At 43.0% G+C, this 15796-nt stretch overlaps 2 protein-coding genes across 2 annotated transcripts; one reads left to right on the plus strand and one right to left on the minus strand.

Annotated features, from left to right (window-relative positions):
- Positions 1 to 1228: 1228 nt before the first annotated feature.
- LOC308106648 (isocitrate dehydrogenase [NADP], mitochondrial-like) lies at positions 1229 to 8856 on the minus strand. Its single transcript, XM_080458507.1, has 11 exons — positions 8668 to 8856; positions 6144 to 6235; positions 5886 to 6051; positions 4557 to 4717; positions 4340 to 4483; positions 4093 to 4229; positions 3809 to 3960; positions 3576 to 3688; positions 1972 to 2069; positions 1795 to 1887; positions 1229 to 1708 (listed from the first exon to the last, which is right to left on the minus strand). Exons 1-11 carry the CDS (start codon positions 8756 to 8758, stop codon positions 1624 to 1626), a joined length of 1332 nt encoding a protein of 443 aa, XP_080314633.1. The 5' UTR covers positions 8759 to 8856; the 3' UTR covers positions 1229 to 1623.
- A 2387-nt stretch (positions 8857 to 11243) lies between these two features.
- On the plus strand, positions 11244 to 14930 carry tmed3 (transmembrane p24 trafficking protein 3). Its single transcript, XM_080493461.1, has 3 exons — positions 11244 to 11717; positions 12240 to 12485; positions 14168 to 14930. Exons 1-3 carry the CDS (start codon positions 11574 to 11576, stop codon positions 14399 to 14401), a joined length of 624 nt encoding a protein of 207 aa, XP_080349587.1. The 5' UTR covers positions 11244 to 11573; the 3' UTR covers positions 14402 to 14930.
- The last annotated feature ends 866 nt before the right edge of the window (positions 14931 to 15796 follow it).

Below are 15796 nucleotides of genomic sequence, written 5' to 3' on the forward strand. Positions count from 1 at the left end.
ATTTGGTGTCACTCCTGTCCTGTTATATATGTTTTATTCAGGCAGGTGATAGATAAGTTGTCGGCGTCGCCTCTGCAAAGACCTAAAAGTTGGGTCAGACAGGAGATCTGGGTGAAAGGTTCTCCCCCTCCCACCGATACAGACGCTCAGCCTAGAGCGGATTATATACTCCCACATGAAATGGTTCCCCAGGACAAGCCTGATGGTTTTGCTCAGAGGTATGGCTTTTTTTAAGGGCGCAGATGATATTAAGTGGCGGATTCTTCAGCACTTCCAGGTGGAATGTCTCCCCAGAAGGAAATTGTTAAAGAGGTGGGGGGTGAGGTGGTAATCTAAATGCTAATTTGTGGTCATTTTTAGTGGAGGCACCTTGTTCATTTTCTTTTGACTTTTCTCATGATTTTGGCAGAACAGAGCAGGAGACGGACCGTCTCCTGTCAGTGGTTACTTTTAAAGTTGATGTCTGTCAAGACGTTGGAGATTTGAATGATTTGCAAACGAGAAACAACAAAAACAAGCTTTTTTTTTTTTTTTTTTTTTTTTTTTTTTTTAAGCGATGTAAGACCTGTTAGAATAAATTTATATTTTATTTTATCAAGAATATTCACGTAGAGAAAAAACTAGGCATCTCAGATAAAAAAAAAATCTATATTTGCTCTCAGTTCAATGCACAAAACTTGTGATTGTCTTCCTGCGTTCTGCACTTTAAACCGTTTAGAACAACCAGCAGTTATCATGTGTGTGTAAACTTGGTCCCAGGTGCATTTTCAGACCAGAAAAAATACAAATCCGGTGCCAGCATGTGGGTAAAGCAACATACCGCAGTGTCTTGACGGCTTCCGTGGCCGTTACTCTGACGCTGCACAGCTAAAAGCTTTGCCAAAAACTCCCCATCAGGTTTGGCCCCCTGCTGGTGCAAAACACGACTCATTGTCCTGCAGGCGTGGACGCATACGATGGCTTCTGAAGGAGTGCACCGTGCTGCACGAATGCACTGCTGGACACAAGCTGGTCGCAGGAAGCACATGAGATTAAAGTGGAAAGTGTGTGTGGCTTATGTTATTAGTGATTCTTAAGTGTGACATCTGGTTTTTCCATTTGGCTGCAGCCGCCACATGTGCATCCCAACCCCGCCCACTTAAAACGTTACCCCACATCATCTCTTCCAGTTTAGTCTGTGCTGACTCGTGTGTTTTCAGGGGAAAAAAATCAACAGTCAAGGGGGAAAAAGGCATTTCTACACACTGTGTGTTATCAAGTCATTAGACTGTACTTTATTGCTTCAATTTTAACAGACTGTTCCCTGAGGAGATGCTCTAATTAAATCTGAACGCCTGAAACTAAATGACACCATAAGTTAACATTGCCATTAATATCAATCCATAAGTACAATCACTTGATTTGTTCAATAGAAAATTGGCAGTGGGAAAGGCAGAGAGCCACATCAGCAAAGTGTTGTTGAGCTATGAAACCGCCAGAAAGGCATGAAACACAGCAAATGTGCTTTTTTTTTTTTTTTTTTTTTTTTTTTCATGAAAGGAAATACAAAAAGAGTAAAAACAAGTTTCTAAATCCACAGAAGTGAATCCCCCGACACTGGCAGCTGTGACTCCTGACTCTTCTTCATTTGCCCAGAGCTTTGTCCAGGTTGGTCCTGATGGCATCCAGGAAGTCCGACGTGTTGACGTAATGTTCGTTTATCTTGCAGCTGCAACAAACAACAGCGGAGGGTTAGCGTTGTAGGAGAGGGGAAAGACCGTCCTTTAAAGCATGGCTCCCTGAACGAGCTCTCACTTGGCCATGCCGTGGATGCAGCCTGCCAGGTCTTTGGTCATCACGCCGCCCTCCACTGTTTGCACACAGACTTTCTCTAACGTCTGGGAGAACCTGGAGAACCACGACGAAAAGTGTGTGAACTCGTATCAAATGTGCTTGAATCAAGGCAGAGGAAGTCGGAGGACGACGACGTACTGCATCAGGTCTGGATTTCCATCCAGTTTTCCTCTGTGCTCCAGTCCTCTGGTCCAGGCGAAGATGCTCGCAATGGGGTTGGTGCTGGTTGGTCTTCCCTGCAGGTAAGTGAAGTAGGATGCATGATTTTAGAGTAACCATAGATTAAATTGATTTCACTAAAATTCCTACACTATTGATGAGATGTACAAGATGTAAAACCCTGAAACACCCATACTAGTTATTCAGATGTCCACTGGGACACAGCATGACCAATCAATCACAGCCAAGACTCATCAGAGTGACGGAAGCCAAACCTCTCAGCACCTAAAGAAGCTTTTCAACACTTCATCGTGCTCCCGTTGGTCCAAAAACATTCTATTCAAAGTTTCTAGCTTTTCCCTGATTTTCCTCCATTTGAATATTGGATCACCCCCGGCGAGCTCAGTTGGTAGAGCAGGAGACTCGCGATCTCAAGGTAGTGGGTTCGTGTCCCACGCCGGGCGCCACCTTCCCATGGGCTCACCACCAACAGTTCTTAATCGGTACAATGTGGATGGATGAATATTGGATCATAGGAGCTGCATTCAGAATCTGCTGTGTCTGTGTGAGCTGGACTGGCTCCGCAGACACATGCCCATCTTGGGAAGAGGAGGAAGTACTTCCTCTCGTGGTGCCATGTGCCAGAGCAGAGCTGCCTAATTGTGAGAGGGTCAAAGGGAGGGTCTACCTTGATTGGGATTGGCTGAACCCCCAATGACACTATATAGAGTTTGATTTCTGATTGGCTGGTTGGAGCAACACACTTTTAAAAAACTGAAATAAGCCAGAGAGAGAGAGGACAGACTGTCTTCACTTCTGGGTCATTCCAGGTCTGGGGACGATTATTACTGTTGGAAAAACCATTAGAAAGTGAATTTTGCATCATATGAACGCTTTAAAAAACACAAAGTGAATCTTTTAAAAAAGAGGCGTAATTCAGACAGTTCTCTAGCCTGAACATCTAAATAAATCCAGGCGCTCCAAACTCCGATTCAAGGTTCTATCCATCTGAAATAAAGAGGCCGTTGTGTCTCTCCTGCAGACGGTGAAGACAACTAACATTTCACTAACAGCCGCAGGCATGAAGTTTAATCTTCTAATAGATTTGAGAAAAGACTATGGTGTTTTGTCCAGTTTTTCAGAAGCGCTACTATTCCCTCAATACATTTAAATTCCAGTATATTGAAATGTAAAACTTATCATTTGCAGCCAAAAGAACTAAAATAACGCTGAAACTGAAAACCGTGTTCTAATCTCCAAGTTATAAGGCTTTATGCAAAGGACCAGCTCATATTTGGTTTATTTAGAAATCAAAATCTGGTTAATGCAGCAGTTTCCAGTAGTTCCACAGAGGCACTACTCTAAACACAAGTTAAAAAGGAATATTTTATGCTTAAAACACCACATAATTCTCATTTTTCTCTTCTTTCAGACATGCAACTGATTGCGAATTTATTAAAGTGAAGGAATATTTTCCCTTTTCAAATTAAAATGTATTGACAGCAGCCATGGAGGAACAGAATTTTGTCATATTTCTAAACTCCTCATTGTAGTTAACGGCAGGACGATTCGGTGGCTCTTACTCGCTGGTGTTCTCTGTAGTGCCTGGTGACGGTGCCGTGAGCCGCCTCCGCCTCAACCGTCTTCCCATCAGGACACACCAGCACCGACGCCATCAGTCCCAGAGAGCCAAAACCTGGACACACGTGGGAACGTAAGGCCGACACACCAGCGCATCTCCATGGAGGACACAACAGGCACACTCCTCCTCCTCCTCCTCCTCCTCCTCCTCCTCCCTCCATTTCAGTGGACCTACCCTGAGCCAGAATGTCTGACTGCACATCGCCGTCATAATTCTTACAGGCCCAAACGAACCCTCCAGAGGACTTGAGGACCTGGGCCACCATGTCGTCGATGAGCCGGTGTTCATACCAGATCTTCAGCTTGTCAAACTCCGGCTTGTATTGTCTGGAAGAGGGAGAATCATAAAGCACGCCATGGAGACGGTGAAACCATTTGATAAATGAGTCAGTCCATAAAATCTTCAAAAATAAGACGACTCTCATAAAGAAAAAGTATATTCCGATTGTTGTGTCGTACTTCTCAAAGATCTCTTCAAAGATGTCTTTGAAACGGCCGTCGTAGGCCTTGAGGATGGTGTTCTTGGTGCTCATGTAGAGAGGCCACTTCTTCTGGATGGCGTACTGGAAGCAGCTGTGAGCGAACCCGGTGATGGACTGTGAGGAGAAACATAGAAACGGCTGATTATTCTCTTCTCATATTTTAACCTAACGTGCATTTGTGTCTAATTTCGTGTACTTGAATCTCTGAGACAGCTCTTCCTTACCTCGTCAGTGTTGTACATTCCCATCCCGCAGCCGCCGGCCTCGAACTCGTACACCTCCCACTCCTGCCCCTTGCTTCCATCGGCCGGAGAGAACACCATCTTAAACTTCCCCGGCTGGTTGACAACGAAGTCGGTGGCTCGGTACTGTGAGATCAAACATAGAACATTGGGATTCCGGTTTGGATGGATGTCTGGAGACGAAGGAAAGTCGTGTTACCTGATCCCCAAAGGCGTGTCTGCCAATGGTTATGGGTTGAGTCCAGCCGGGGACGAGACGGGGGATGTTTTTACAAAGGATCGGCTCGCGGAAGACGGTGCCACCCAAGATATTCCTGATGGTGCCGTTAGGACTTTTCCACATCTTCTTCAGTTTGAACTCTGGAAAGAAAATATGACACTGCTATATGCCATGAAGCGACTTTAAACTAAACTAGAGCTACACTCGGTAGAATGTAAAATTTTACTTCAGGGGCCACATACAGTCCAGTTTCATCTTGAGTGGGCCGGATCAGTAAAATATTGCGATAATAACCTTTAGATTTACGCTGCGAAGCTTTTCTTTGTTGTGGCGCACAGTGTTCGTGATGAAACCGTATAATTTTGCAAGATCTAACAATTTGTACTGAAAATGACTACAATCTCAACATAAAGTCCATTTTAATCAAACGTTTTGCTGCAAAACACAGTGAAATGTCCCAAAACAACTTTATATGACCACCTTGCTTGGTAGTTTTTTGGGGCTAGACTGTATTGGACCGTTGGCGGTTGGTTTTTGGCCCACGGGCCTTATGTTTGACTCCCTGGTGGAACGTGGAAGTGAAACGTGGGCAGGCTGTCTGCTCATTGGTGTGTTAATAGTTAAAACCTCTCCATGCACAACCATTTGTCCGCTCTTATCGGGTCCCCTCGTCCGAGGTTCTATTGTGCACATACTTTAGACGCATTTGAAAATTGACCGTGGAAATGACGGCTGGCTGCATGAAACTATGCATGTATTAGGAACTATACAGTAGATGTATCTCGTCATTACCAGCTTAAATAATCTACTCAGTGACTGTGTTTAGACCAGATTTATGGGATCTGACTGTTTAGACCACAACCAGCCCGCCAGAGGGTCCAATCTGCCAAGTGTGAAAATTACAACAACAAAAAAAAGACATAGTTTGCAAGTTTTTAATGAAAATTAACGCTACCAGCATTTTATTGGTGAGAAACACTGTGGCTGAAATGACTGAAGAGTGCACTTGTTTCAATCTAGAAAGGATCCAAAAGTTCAATAAATATAACTGGTTTGTACGGTGTTTATGTTCACTGTACAGTGTGTCGTATCTGAACTGCAAACAGTTGGACCCCTCTTGTTTGTACTGGGAGCGCTGCACCAGGACATTATCTGGGAACTGACATGATGCTCACATCCCATTGGACGACTACATTTCAGGATAGGAAACAAAATAAATTAATATTTCTCTGACTAAATAACCATAATGCCAATATAAATAACTGTCATTCGTTCAAACCTTGTGCCGAACCCATTCATCTCACTCACCCTCGACTCGAGCCTCATCGGGGGTGATGGTGGCACATTTGACGGCGACGTTGTATTTCATGGTTGCCAGAGCAGAGTCGATGGTGACCTGGTCATCCGTGTGGTCTCTGTAGGGCAGGCCCAGGTCGAAATACTTCAGCTGGACGTCCACGTTGGGCAGGATGAGCTGGAGGACATTTGGGACATGTTTGCATGAAATTAATCTTTGATTTTTGGGGTATGAACTTCCTCATCATAGATCCAACCTGTTAGATTTACCTTTTCTTTGATGAACTCCCAAATGATGCGCGTCATCTCGTCACCGTCCATCTCCACCACCGGCTGGTCCACCTTGATACGCGCTGTACCATCTGAAGGTTTGGGAGATGTTAAGGACTAACGGAATGAAAAGATATGACAGAAATCAAACTTCTATTTCGGTGCTTTTCCCACCCTGATCACCTCATGAACACACTCACTGCAGAGTTCATGTCTTCTTCTCATGTTAAATTGTCGATATTTACAATGGAGCTACTTTTTTTCTCTTTAGGTAAAAACCGCCGCACTATTTAAGTCCTACTTCCTGCCAGTTGGCAGAATTATTTCTTCTATATGTGATGCTAATGTAGAAGATGCTGTATTCTTTGGAGTGGTTTCTTCTAAAAAGCATTTGAAGACTTACCTCTATAATGAGGCTTTTAACTCTCTTTAATGACTCTTTTTATTATTATTACTATTAATAATAATAGTAATATTATTATAAGTTGCCCCTGACTAAAAAGAGGAACAAATATAATATAATATATAAGCCAACTGGTGCAAGACAATTATTTTCAATGAGCAGGTGTAATTGTTTGATGTTTTCATGGGTAAAAGTCAGTCAGCAGCTCAGTGAATCTGCCCCTCCAGCTTCGACAGTCTGCTTATAGCCCACGGTTGATTAACCTCGAGTTTTCTTCATCACATTAACAGTTTCCCTGCTATCTTGCACTCCCTCAAAGGTTTCTTGGACTCCCTGAACTCTAACTTGAAATTCTTACTTGTAGATTTTGTTCTTATTGGTAAAATGTTGCTTCAGTAGCAGCATTCTGTTGTGACACAGCACCGCCTAGTGGTCTCAGATGGTACATACTGGTATATTTTGATAGGCAAGTCACTTTTGAATGTCGGTCTATTACCAGTGAAACAACACATGATCACATGATCAGTGGTGATCTTGAGGCTGGAGAAGCACACTTGAGATCTGATGTGTGCAGGTTCAAATCCCACAGCTAACAGGTCACCACTGTGGTTTTGACCAGAGTGCCCTAATGTTCCTGCCCACTACATCCTAGGAATCGGATGGGGAAATGTGGAAATACATTAAACTAAGAAGAAAAGGACCTGCAGACTGCTCAGTGGATCGTCGGCTCCCCGATCCCAAAACTGACATTTACTTGAGCCGACTCCAGAGACAAGCCGTCCAATACCCCCCCACCCACCCCGACTTCACCTCCCTTCCCCTCAGGCAGATCGGAACCATTCAAACTCTGTCAAATATTCTGAGGCCACGTTTACACGTACCTGGGTTTTTACAAAAACGGATAATTCCACCTCTCTGTTTACAAATGAATCTTCATCGACACGCCTGGTTCAAAGCTACTATGAGCAGCCAAACCTGTAGGGGGCAGTGTAATGAGAAGCATGAAGCCATGATAGCCTATCAGAATCCTGGAAAAAAACATGTCACAAATGGTGACGTCTCCAGAACGCTGGAGTCTGAAGTCTGAATGCACGCTGACGCTCTTATCAGTGGCGCAAAAAGGAGGCATGCACTATATGTGGCGCATAGGGGCGCCGTGCTACAGGGGGCGCCAAATCAATGGAAGAAAAATGATGTTCAAGTTTCTGGATTTAACAGCTGGTTGTAAGTGATATGATCAATAACAGAGGCACTGATGAGATGCCACACACACACACACACACACACACACACACACACACAATGGACGGTTTGCTCAAAGCCGTCTAAAACATGTGTACAGTCAAACCTCAGACCAGGGGACCAGATAAGAGCGGACACCCAGTACTGATCGGCACGTACTAAACTGTTAACACTCCTTTATGAGTGTAGAGCCTGCCCATAGAGCGGTACTGCCAGGTTCACTTTAACCCAGGGGAGTCAAACATAAGGCCTGTGGGCCAAATCCGGTCGCTAAAGGCTCCAATCCTGCTAAACCACCAAGCAAAGGTGGTCATGTAGGATTAATGGGAGGTTTTTGTGCAAAGTATTGGTCTCGTATCAGTACCAGCTTTGATTTTACTTGGTATTATTGGCTCAGTGGTAAAACACCATTAAGTTCTGATCTGCCAACAAGCAGATTTATTGTGCCGTCCTGGCACCAGTTCACAGAGGTTTACAAGCCAGCTCCCAGAGGCAATGACCTTGTGGGTATATCAGAGGTTTGATAACATTCATTACCTGGCCAGGTCCTTTCTTAACCTGAGACACGTGACTCATGAGCAGCACAGGTTGGTACAAGTACCGACATACTAGTACTGCACATTACATTCAGCTCTGTAAAGTTGGTTTCCCTTTTTATTGCTTTGACTCATTCATGGTTTATATTTATAGTTTCTTAATGAATGAAACCATCCAAAATGAGACTTCAAGGATCTAATTATTTAGGAATGATTCATCGTTGGCAGATTTCCAGTCAACAGTCTGAACAGACAGGCAGGTTTGGTTCGCTCCACTACTTTTATTTCTCACTCACTAAAAAGTCTCTACGTGTGTGTGTGTGTGTGTGTGTGTTTGACTTACACTTCCTCCGGGACGCTGCCGGTGAGACCACCGCCGGGTTCAGCGTCAGTTCGGCGGCTGCGCACCTCAAGGCCGTCAGGTAGCCCGCCATGGTCCCTCGGGTGTTCACTGTCTCCCGGTGCGGTGCGACACCGAGCCTCCGCTTCTAATGAATGGACGCGATAAAGCCGCCGGTGAAGACGGCGAGCCGGTGACGTCATGACGCGGGCGGTAATAAAGTTTGCACGTCAGCCTCCGTACATAGGAATGTTTATACAACACAAATATAACAAAGTAATACTCATGCAAATGTTTAAAAAATAAATGTACCTTTTGTAAAAACGAAAATGAATCCTCGAGTTTTTTTTGAGGTTATTATTCAACAACACAATGGACTGAAATTGAGAATTATATAAACTATACATAAACTAAAAAATTATGTTAGAATTGGTTGTAAAAGTGTAATTACATTTTATGATTGCAAAAATTAAGACATATAATTTATAGTTGATGTCGTCATTCTAATCGGGAAATTTTTCCAATTCACAAGTGCAGATTTGCAAAGGAAAACTCAAATTTTGTTAAGTTTTATATTGAATTCAAAAAACAGATTAGATTGAAACACTAAGTAAAATAAACACACAAAAACGTAGTAAAGCCGCCGAGATAGTTAAAGAACCTTTGATGCCCTATTTGTATTTTTTATTATACTTTTCTCATTAAAAATATTTCTCATTCTCATTTGTATTTTTCATAGTTAAAAACTTTATAATTCCCTGTCTTCGAGCTTAAGATTATATGAATGTATTATTTGCGAGCACTGTCTGCTCGAGTTGTTTTGTTGTGTTTGATGTTTGATTGCTCTGTTTCCATGTTCCCTCTTTGCAATAAAGTTTTTTGGGGAAGAAATATACATCAGCATCCTTCTCTCTCACCCTGCACTCCGCTTATGACAGAGTTCAACACTGGAACATGTGGAAATGTTTTAACTCATATAATATACCTATAACCGTTTTATTTGGACAACTGTTCACTCAACAGAGCCCCGGAGTGGCCATAGAGAAAAAAATTATAATAACACGGGGTAGCGAGATAATAAGTTGTTCCCCCAAGGTAATAATGCGAGAGAACTAGATGATTTAATCCTTGGCCATGTAGAGATTGGGAGTGATGGCCAAATGAAGCTTCATGAAGCTTCATTTGGCCATCACTGGTAATTCAATGACTTATCTTGTCCCCCGCATTATACTTTTCCCACCAACGTCGCCACCATCTGTGTCTTATTTGCTGTTATGGACGCTTTGAGATCAAATAATGTGGACCACATTAGATATTTACAGAGCATCAGAATGGCCGTAGAGAAAATAAATATATCGTGTGGGAACGAGATAATAAGTCGTTCCCTCAAGTTAATAATGCGAGGGAACGAGATAATACATTCCGAGGCCAGCCACGAGATAGTAACTCGTGGCCATGAGATAGTAATTCATTCACTCGTATATCCCTTTTCAATCGCCACACCAATTTCCGGAGAAATTGGAATTACTGTCTCGGACTAGTTCACTGTCAAATATTCCACCGTTATATTATTTTCAACACTGCGAAAAGCTGACGTTTGTCACCCTCCTCCCAGAATAGCAGCCATTTTTTAATGCAGCTGCAGCAGAAGGTGAGTTGTGAACTCCTGATTTATTTATTTATGACTTCTTCCACTGTTTCCGGTTGCCCACACTTCCCGTATTCCCCTATATTATGTTTCCCTATTCTGGCTGGTGTATAGTTCAGTGCAGCGTCCAAACCTGAGTCTAGATATTATTGTTTCTTTTCTTCTGTTTTGTTCAGTGCTTTGCATTTCACCTACTTTCCTTTGTATTGTGTAGTACCACCATCCTGACTTCTCTTCCTCCCATTGCTTTTTGCCACTTACTCCTCCCAATATTTGCATGATTATGATCTTGATTTCCGATTTACTAATGTCGACTTCCAAATCAATTGCCTTGTTGTCTGCTGCCTCCTTCGCTGCCTTATCTGCTGCCTCATTCCCTTTCACCCCAATGTGTGCCCATACAAACACTACTGTGATTCCCATCATTTGAATTCTGTATGTTTGTTGCACCTCTATCAAAATGTCTGGTCTGCTGCTTGAGTGACTGTACTGTAGACTTTTTAGTGATGTACTTGAATCGGAACAAATCACTGCTCTTAATGGTCTTGTCTCTTCCACCCACTGTGCTGCCAATAAAACTGCCACCATTTCCCCAGTATACACAGTACAATAAAACTACCCCTGACTTGGCTGAGTTCTTTGATGCGTCTGTATATATCTGGATGTAACTGTTGTATTCATCGACGTATGATTGTACTCTCTCAGGATTATTGACAAATTCTTTATCCTTACTCTTTTTAGCCAACAGTGTGAGGTTGACTGTGACACTTAGCAGTATCGAAGGTGGTATAATTGGCAGTAGCACTGTTGGACTGATACTTAGATGTGCTATTTCACTTTCTTTAGTTTTCTTTGTTATTGAGCTTTTTGTGTCCCTTTTCCCCTTTTCCCAACACGGTTCCGGCCTCACTGACCAGTGTGCTTTTACATTGAAGCCCGGAAGTTTCCTGCTGTAAGGCTCTGATTGGCTCAGAGTGACCGGCACTTCTTCTGCTTTCTCCACTTTTACTGATTTAATTTTATTTTTTTCTTGATTTGTTTCGTGTTAGATGGTCACATTGGCTTTCACGGAACGGTGCTGCCGTTTGACAACATTTAAACAACTTTGTAAAAAAATTTAATCCAGAAAACGTGGACCCGGAAGTTGTTTGTGGTCGCGCCACGTCAGAGCTCCATTTGTTTTCCTCCGAGCGCACGAGAGCGGCAGGGTGAGCGGGTCGGTGCTCACCTTCCTCCTCCTCTTCCTCCTTCCTACTCCACCATGCTCCACCTGGGACTGCTCACGGTGCTGCTGCACCTCTCCGGGCTGCTGGGGACCGAGCTGACGTTCGAGCTGCCCCACAATGGGAAGCAGTGTTACTACGAGGAGCTGCAGAAGGACGTGAAGTTTGACATCGACTTCCAGGTGAGCTTCAGGCTTCTTCACCTGCCCAGAGGATTAAACTTCTGCTGAGTTCAAACGACGTTATCCTCTTAAGTCGTCAAGCTCTGCAGTCTGTAAAAGATTAATAGTGAATTATAAAAACTCACATTGTAATTTAGTAGAATTTGAAGTTATTCTTGCTGAAGGAAGTTTAAGTAACTTTCCAAATGTTACCGGTTCCTTTTGAGTATGCCAACAAAATGTAACTGATATTAAAACAATTTATTCTGCATGCTTGTTAAACAGAGAATGTCATATACATATATTATTGTTTGTGTGAGAAATGTGCTTTTAGTGTCAATATTTAGTTCAAGCCTATTGAATGTGACATGTCATTAGCGATGCATTTAAATGGCATCCAGTTACAACTTTAGCTGTACTTGAGTGCATACTTTCAGTACTCTCCTCCATCAAGTTGCACCTCATGTTTCACCGTCACGTTCATAACACTGACATATCCTGTGACAATCTGTGTGGTTTTTTTTGCGTTTCATGTTCTTGCAGGTGATTGCAGGAGGCAACTATGATGTGGACTGTTTCGTCACGGATCCCCAGGACAACGTGTTGTACAACGAGAAGAAAAAGCAGTACGACAGCTTCTCTCATACCACCACGTTGGACGGCGTCTACAAGGTCTGCTTCGGCAACGACTTCTCCACCTTCACCAACAAAGTAGTGTACCTGGACTTCCGCTACGGCGAAGAGAAGCCTCTGCTGGGGGAAATCAGCAAAACTACAGCGCTGACACAGGTGGGTGTTCAGAGTCAGCGGAGACGGAACCAATCGAAAACAATTAAAGAAGTGGCAAAGACACAAATGTTCACATATTAACTATGAAACATCTGTTTTTAAGTCTGCATCATTAGCTAATGGGCTGACAAAACAGTTGATTCTGTATTATGGAACTCCTGTGACGGGATTTTGAAGTCCACTAGGTAGAGCCAGAGTTGGAACCGTCCTCATCTTTCGCTCATTTCAATATTTTAATTTACACATACAGTAAATCCTTATTTCACAGTGTGTGTTTTATTTAAACCTTTAATAGACATTCCACTTATCTGTGTTCTAAGCTTTCCAGTGACCCTAAAAAAAAGAAAACACGCATTTAACCACACGTCTTTGCACCTACAGCCAGTTTAGAGCCACGTACCCTAAAGGCCCCTGCAGACCCCCATAAGAAGCCGTAAGAACAAGAAGGAAAGTCGGGCTGTGACGTCGGCCAGCTGCTTGTTTGGCAGGAGAGTTCATAATTTGAGAAGAAGCTGTTGAACTCGAAGGCCACGCCCCCTCACAGCAGCCATACATCTGTAGAGCAGCATTTTAACTTTTCAGCTGCGCAGCTTATTTCTCACTTCAGATGTTGTCAGAAGTGCATTTCTCTGAACAGTTTCAGTAATAAGAGGTTTTGTCTGAGCCGCCATGTTGGTCTGGTTGTAACTGCTGCAGCTGACGGTTCTGAGTGAGGCGTTCAGGGGCATCACGTAAATCCACCCTCCGACATGTTAACGAGCTGCAGGGCTCATACAGTAGCACGTTACATGCTAAACATGATTAAAATATGACTGATGGTCACTAGCGAGCTGGAATGTGCATGGTCAGCACATGGCACTGCTGAAGTTTTGGCAGCGCGGCACCGACATACTTTGGCCCAGAGGGTTGGCACAGCTGAACCATATTTCTACGGCCAGAGGGAGCTGGAGGAAGAAAATGACGTTATTATGTTCGGCAGGACCCCGGAGTGCCGAACCTTCTTCTTCTCATGGAGGATGAATCGGCGGCCTTCACTCGCATGTCTTTGGAGTTTGAGAGGAAGGAAGCAGATAGAAAAAATCACACAGTCAAAAGGAAAAACATTCAACTTACAAACACAAAAAGGATTCGTTGGTCAGCGTTCTTAGCAATCATGTTTCTGCTTTGCTGCATTTACAAAATGACTCATGTGTCAATGCCCCTGTGTCGAGGCCTCTGCTCCAGCCGTGTAGAGCAGAGGATGGGAAGGACCTGCAGTGGGTGGTGAGGGTGGCCGAGCCCACCGTGAACAGACCCAACACCCCCCAGAGACGTTCCCTCTGATCCACTACAGAACCAGACCAGCGCCTGCCCTCTGGACACAGAGACTCTTTAAAACCTCAACAAACAGCCCCCCCCCCCCCCCCCCCCGCACCCGCCCACTCACACCCACACAACATTCATGTGCAATAAACCTCCAAGCCCTCAAATCTCTTTTGCACCATTTATTCCCTACATATTTTTCTCTCTGTTTAAGTCCGTGTTGCTGCAGCTGCTGAACATTTTCTCACGGTGGAAAAGTCTCTCCTCTTCTATATATTTTGTCTGCTGTTTTATGAGTACAGTAGTTCGACGAGTACAAAAGCTTCCAAATTTAAAATAATCGATTCCGAGTCGACTCGTGTCCATATTTGTGCTTCCAGCTGGAGTCGTCTTGTGTCGCCATCCACGAGGTGTTGAAGGTGGTGGTGGAGTCGCAGACGTGGTACCGGCTGAGGGAGGCGCACGATCGCACAAAAGCAGAGTACCTTCTGGAGCGGGTGACCTTCTGGTCCGTCGGAGAAACCGTCCTGCTGTTTGTCATCGGCGTCGGTCAAGTCATGCTGCTGAAGAGCTTCTTCGTGGATAAGAAAAGCTCTTTGGCGGCCTCCACCTAGAACGCAGACCCTCTGCCTCCAGACGGGAGCAGTGAAGAGCTGACTCCTCAACAGCAACCTCGTTTTCTATCAGGGTTAAATTACATTCACAGCTTAAAGAGTTTTCCTTTTTTTACATTCATGTTATTTGGCTTTTGGGAAACGTTACTGAAAAATCTTTTTTTTTTTTTTTCTTTTATCTTGGTAGTTTATTAAAGTACAACAAACAAGATAATTACAATAGAATCTGTTTAAAGACCAAAAAAGTAAGTTTCTGAATGTTATTGTTTTCTTCTGTTGAACTTAATTTATGTCATATGACCTTGAGCTCGGCCTCCATCAGGAGCTGGTGGTCAAACACTAAGTGCCTTATCAGAATATTCCCTTCGGTTGAGGAAATTAAATACATACAAGTCCTGTTATTATCGTGTGACTCAACTCTCTGTTTTTATTTTTTAATTGATTGGATTTTGGAATTTCATTTTTAAATGTTTTCTTTATTCTGCTTTGCGTTACCGACGACCGTTCAATAAAAAAAATGTCTTATTTACTTTTCTTTGGTCTTTGTGAAGCTGCAAATATAATTGTTTCAGAAAAGTTAAGAATGTTTGTGGTTAGATTAGTTGTGCACTGTGTCCCAAGATTTATTGTGACATTTAACTGTATCTGAAAATGTTTTCTTAGCTTGATTCAACCAAACATAACTGGACGGGCGGTTCTATAAATCAGTCTAAAATAACACCACTGGCAGTAAATATCACATGTCAAAAAAAAAGATGATTAAATGACTGTCATTGGTTTCAAGGTAACCACAATATTAAATGACCTGAAGTCAATAAATTATCTCATCAATCTTTGTCACGACCAAAGAAAACAAGTGAAACAAAGAGCTCTGTTAGATAAACACTTCTAAACTTACCTGAAAGAGAAGCTCAAGTTCTTGTATTTTCATTCGAGGCTTTCCTTCAAGGGTGCTTGAGAATTGCTAAATGATGCAAAAAGACAGGATAGCAGTTGAAGTCAGTGATTTTCAACCAGTGTGCCGTGGAAAACTGTCCAATTTCAATTAATTGTCTAAAGAAAATTGTCACCGGCAATGAGTTGATATTTTGTGCTGGCTGATCAAAAACTGTAAACGCCTTTCCTTACCAGCAGGTGGCAGTAGGAAGCACATTAATACTGACCCTGTAGATTTAAGTCAATAAAATGAGTTAAAATACTTTAATATTTTCTTCAGAACAAAACCTGTAAAAAAAATCAATGTCATTGAATGTGCTGTATAAATCTACAGTGTGTCATTTTGTTTGTTCTGTTCCCTCTATCTATTTGGAAGTTGTTTTTCTTGGCAGTGTGCCGCGGGATAGTTTGAATGTAAGAAAAGTGCCCAGGATCAAAAAAGGTTGAAAAACACTGGTT

Source organism: Lipophrys pholis (assembly GCF_963383615.2).
Source record: "Lipophrys pholis genome assembly, chromosome: 2".
NCBI lineage: Eukaryota > Metazoa > Chordata > Actinopteri > Blenniiformes > Blenniidae > Lipophrys > Lipophrys pholis.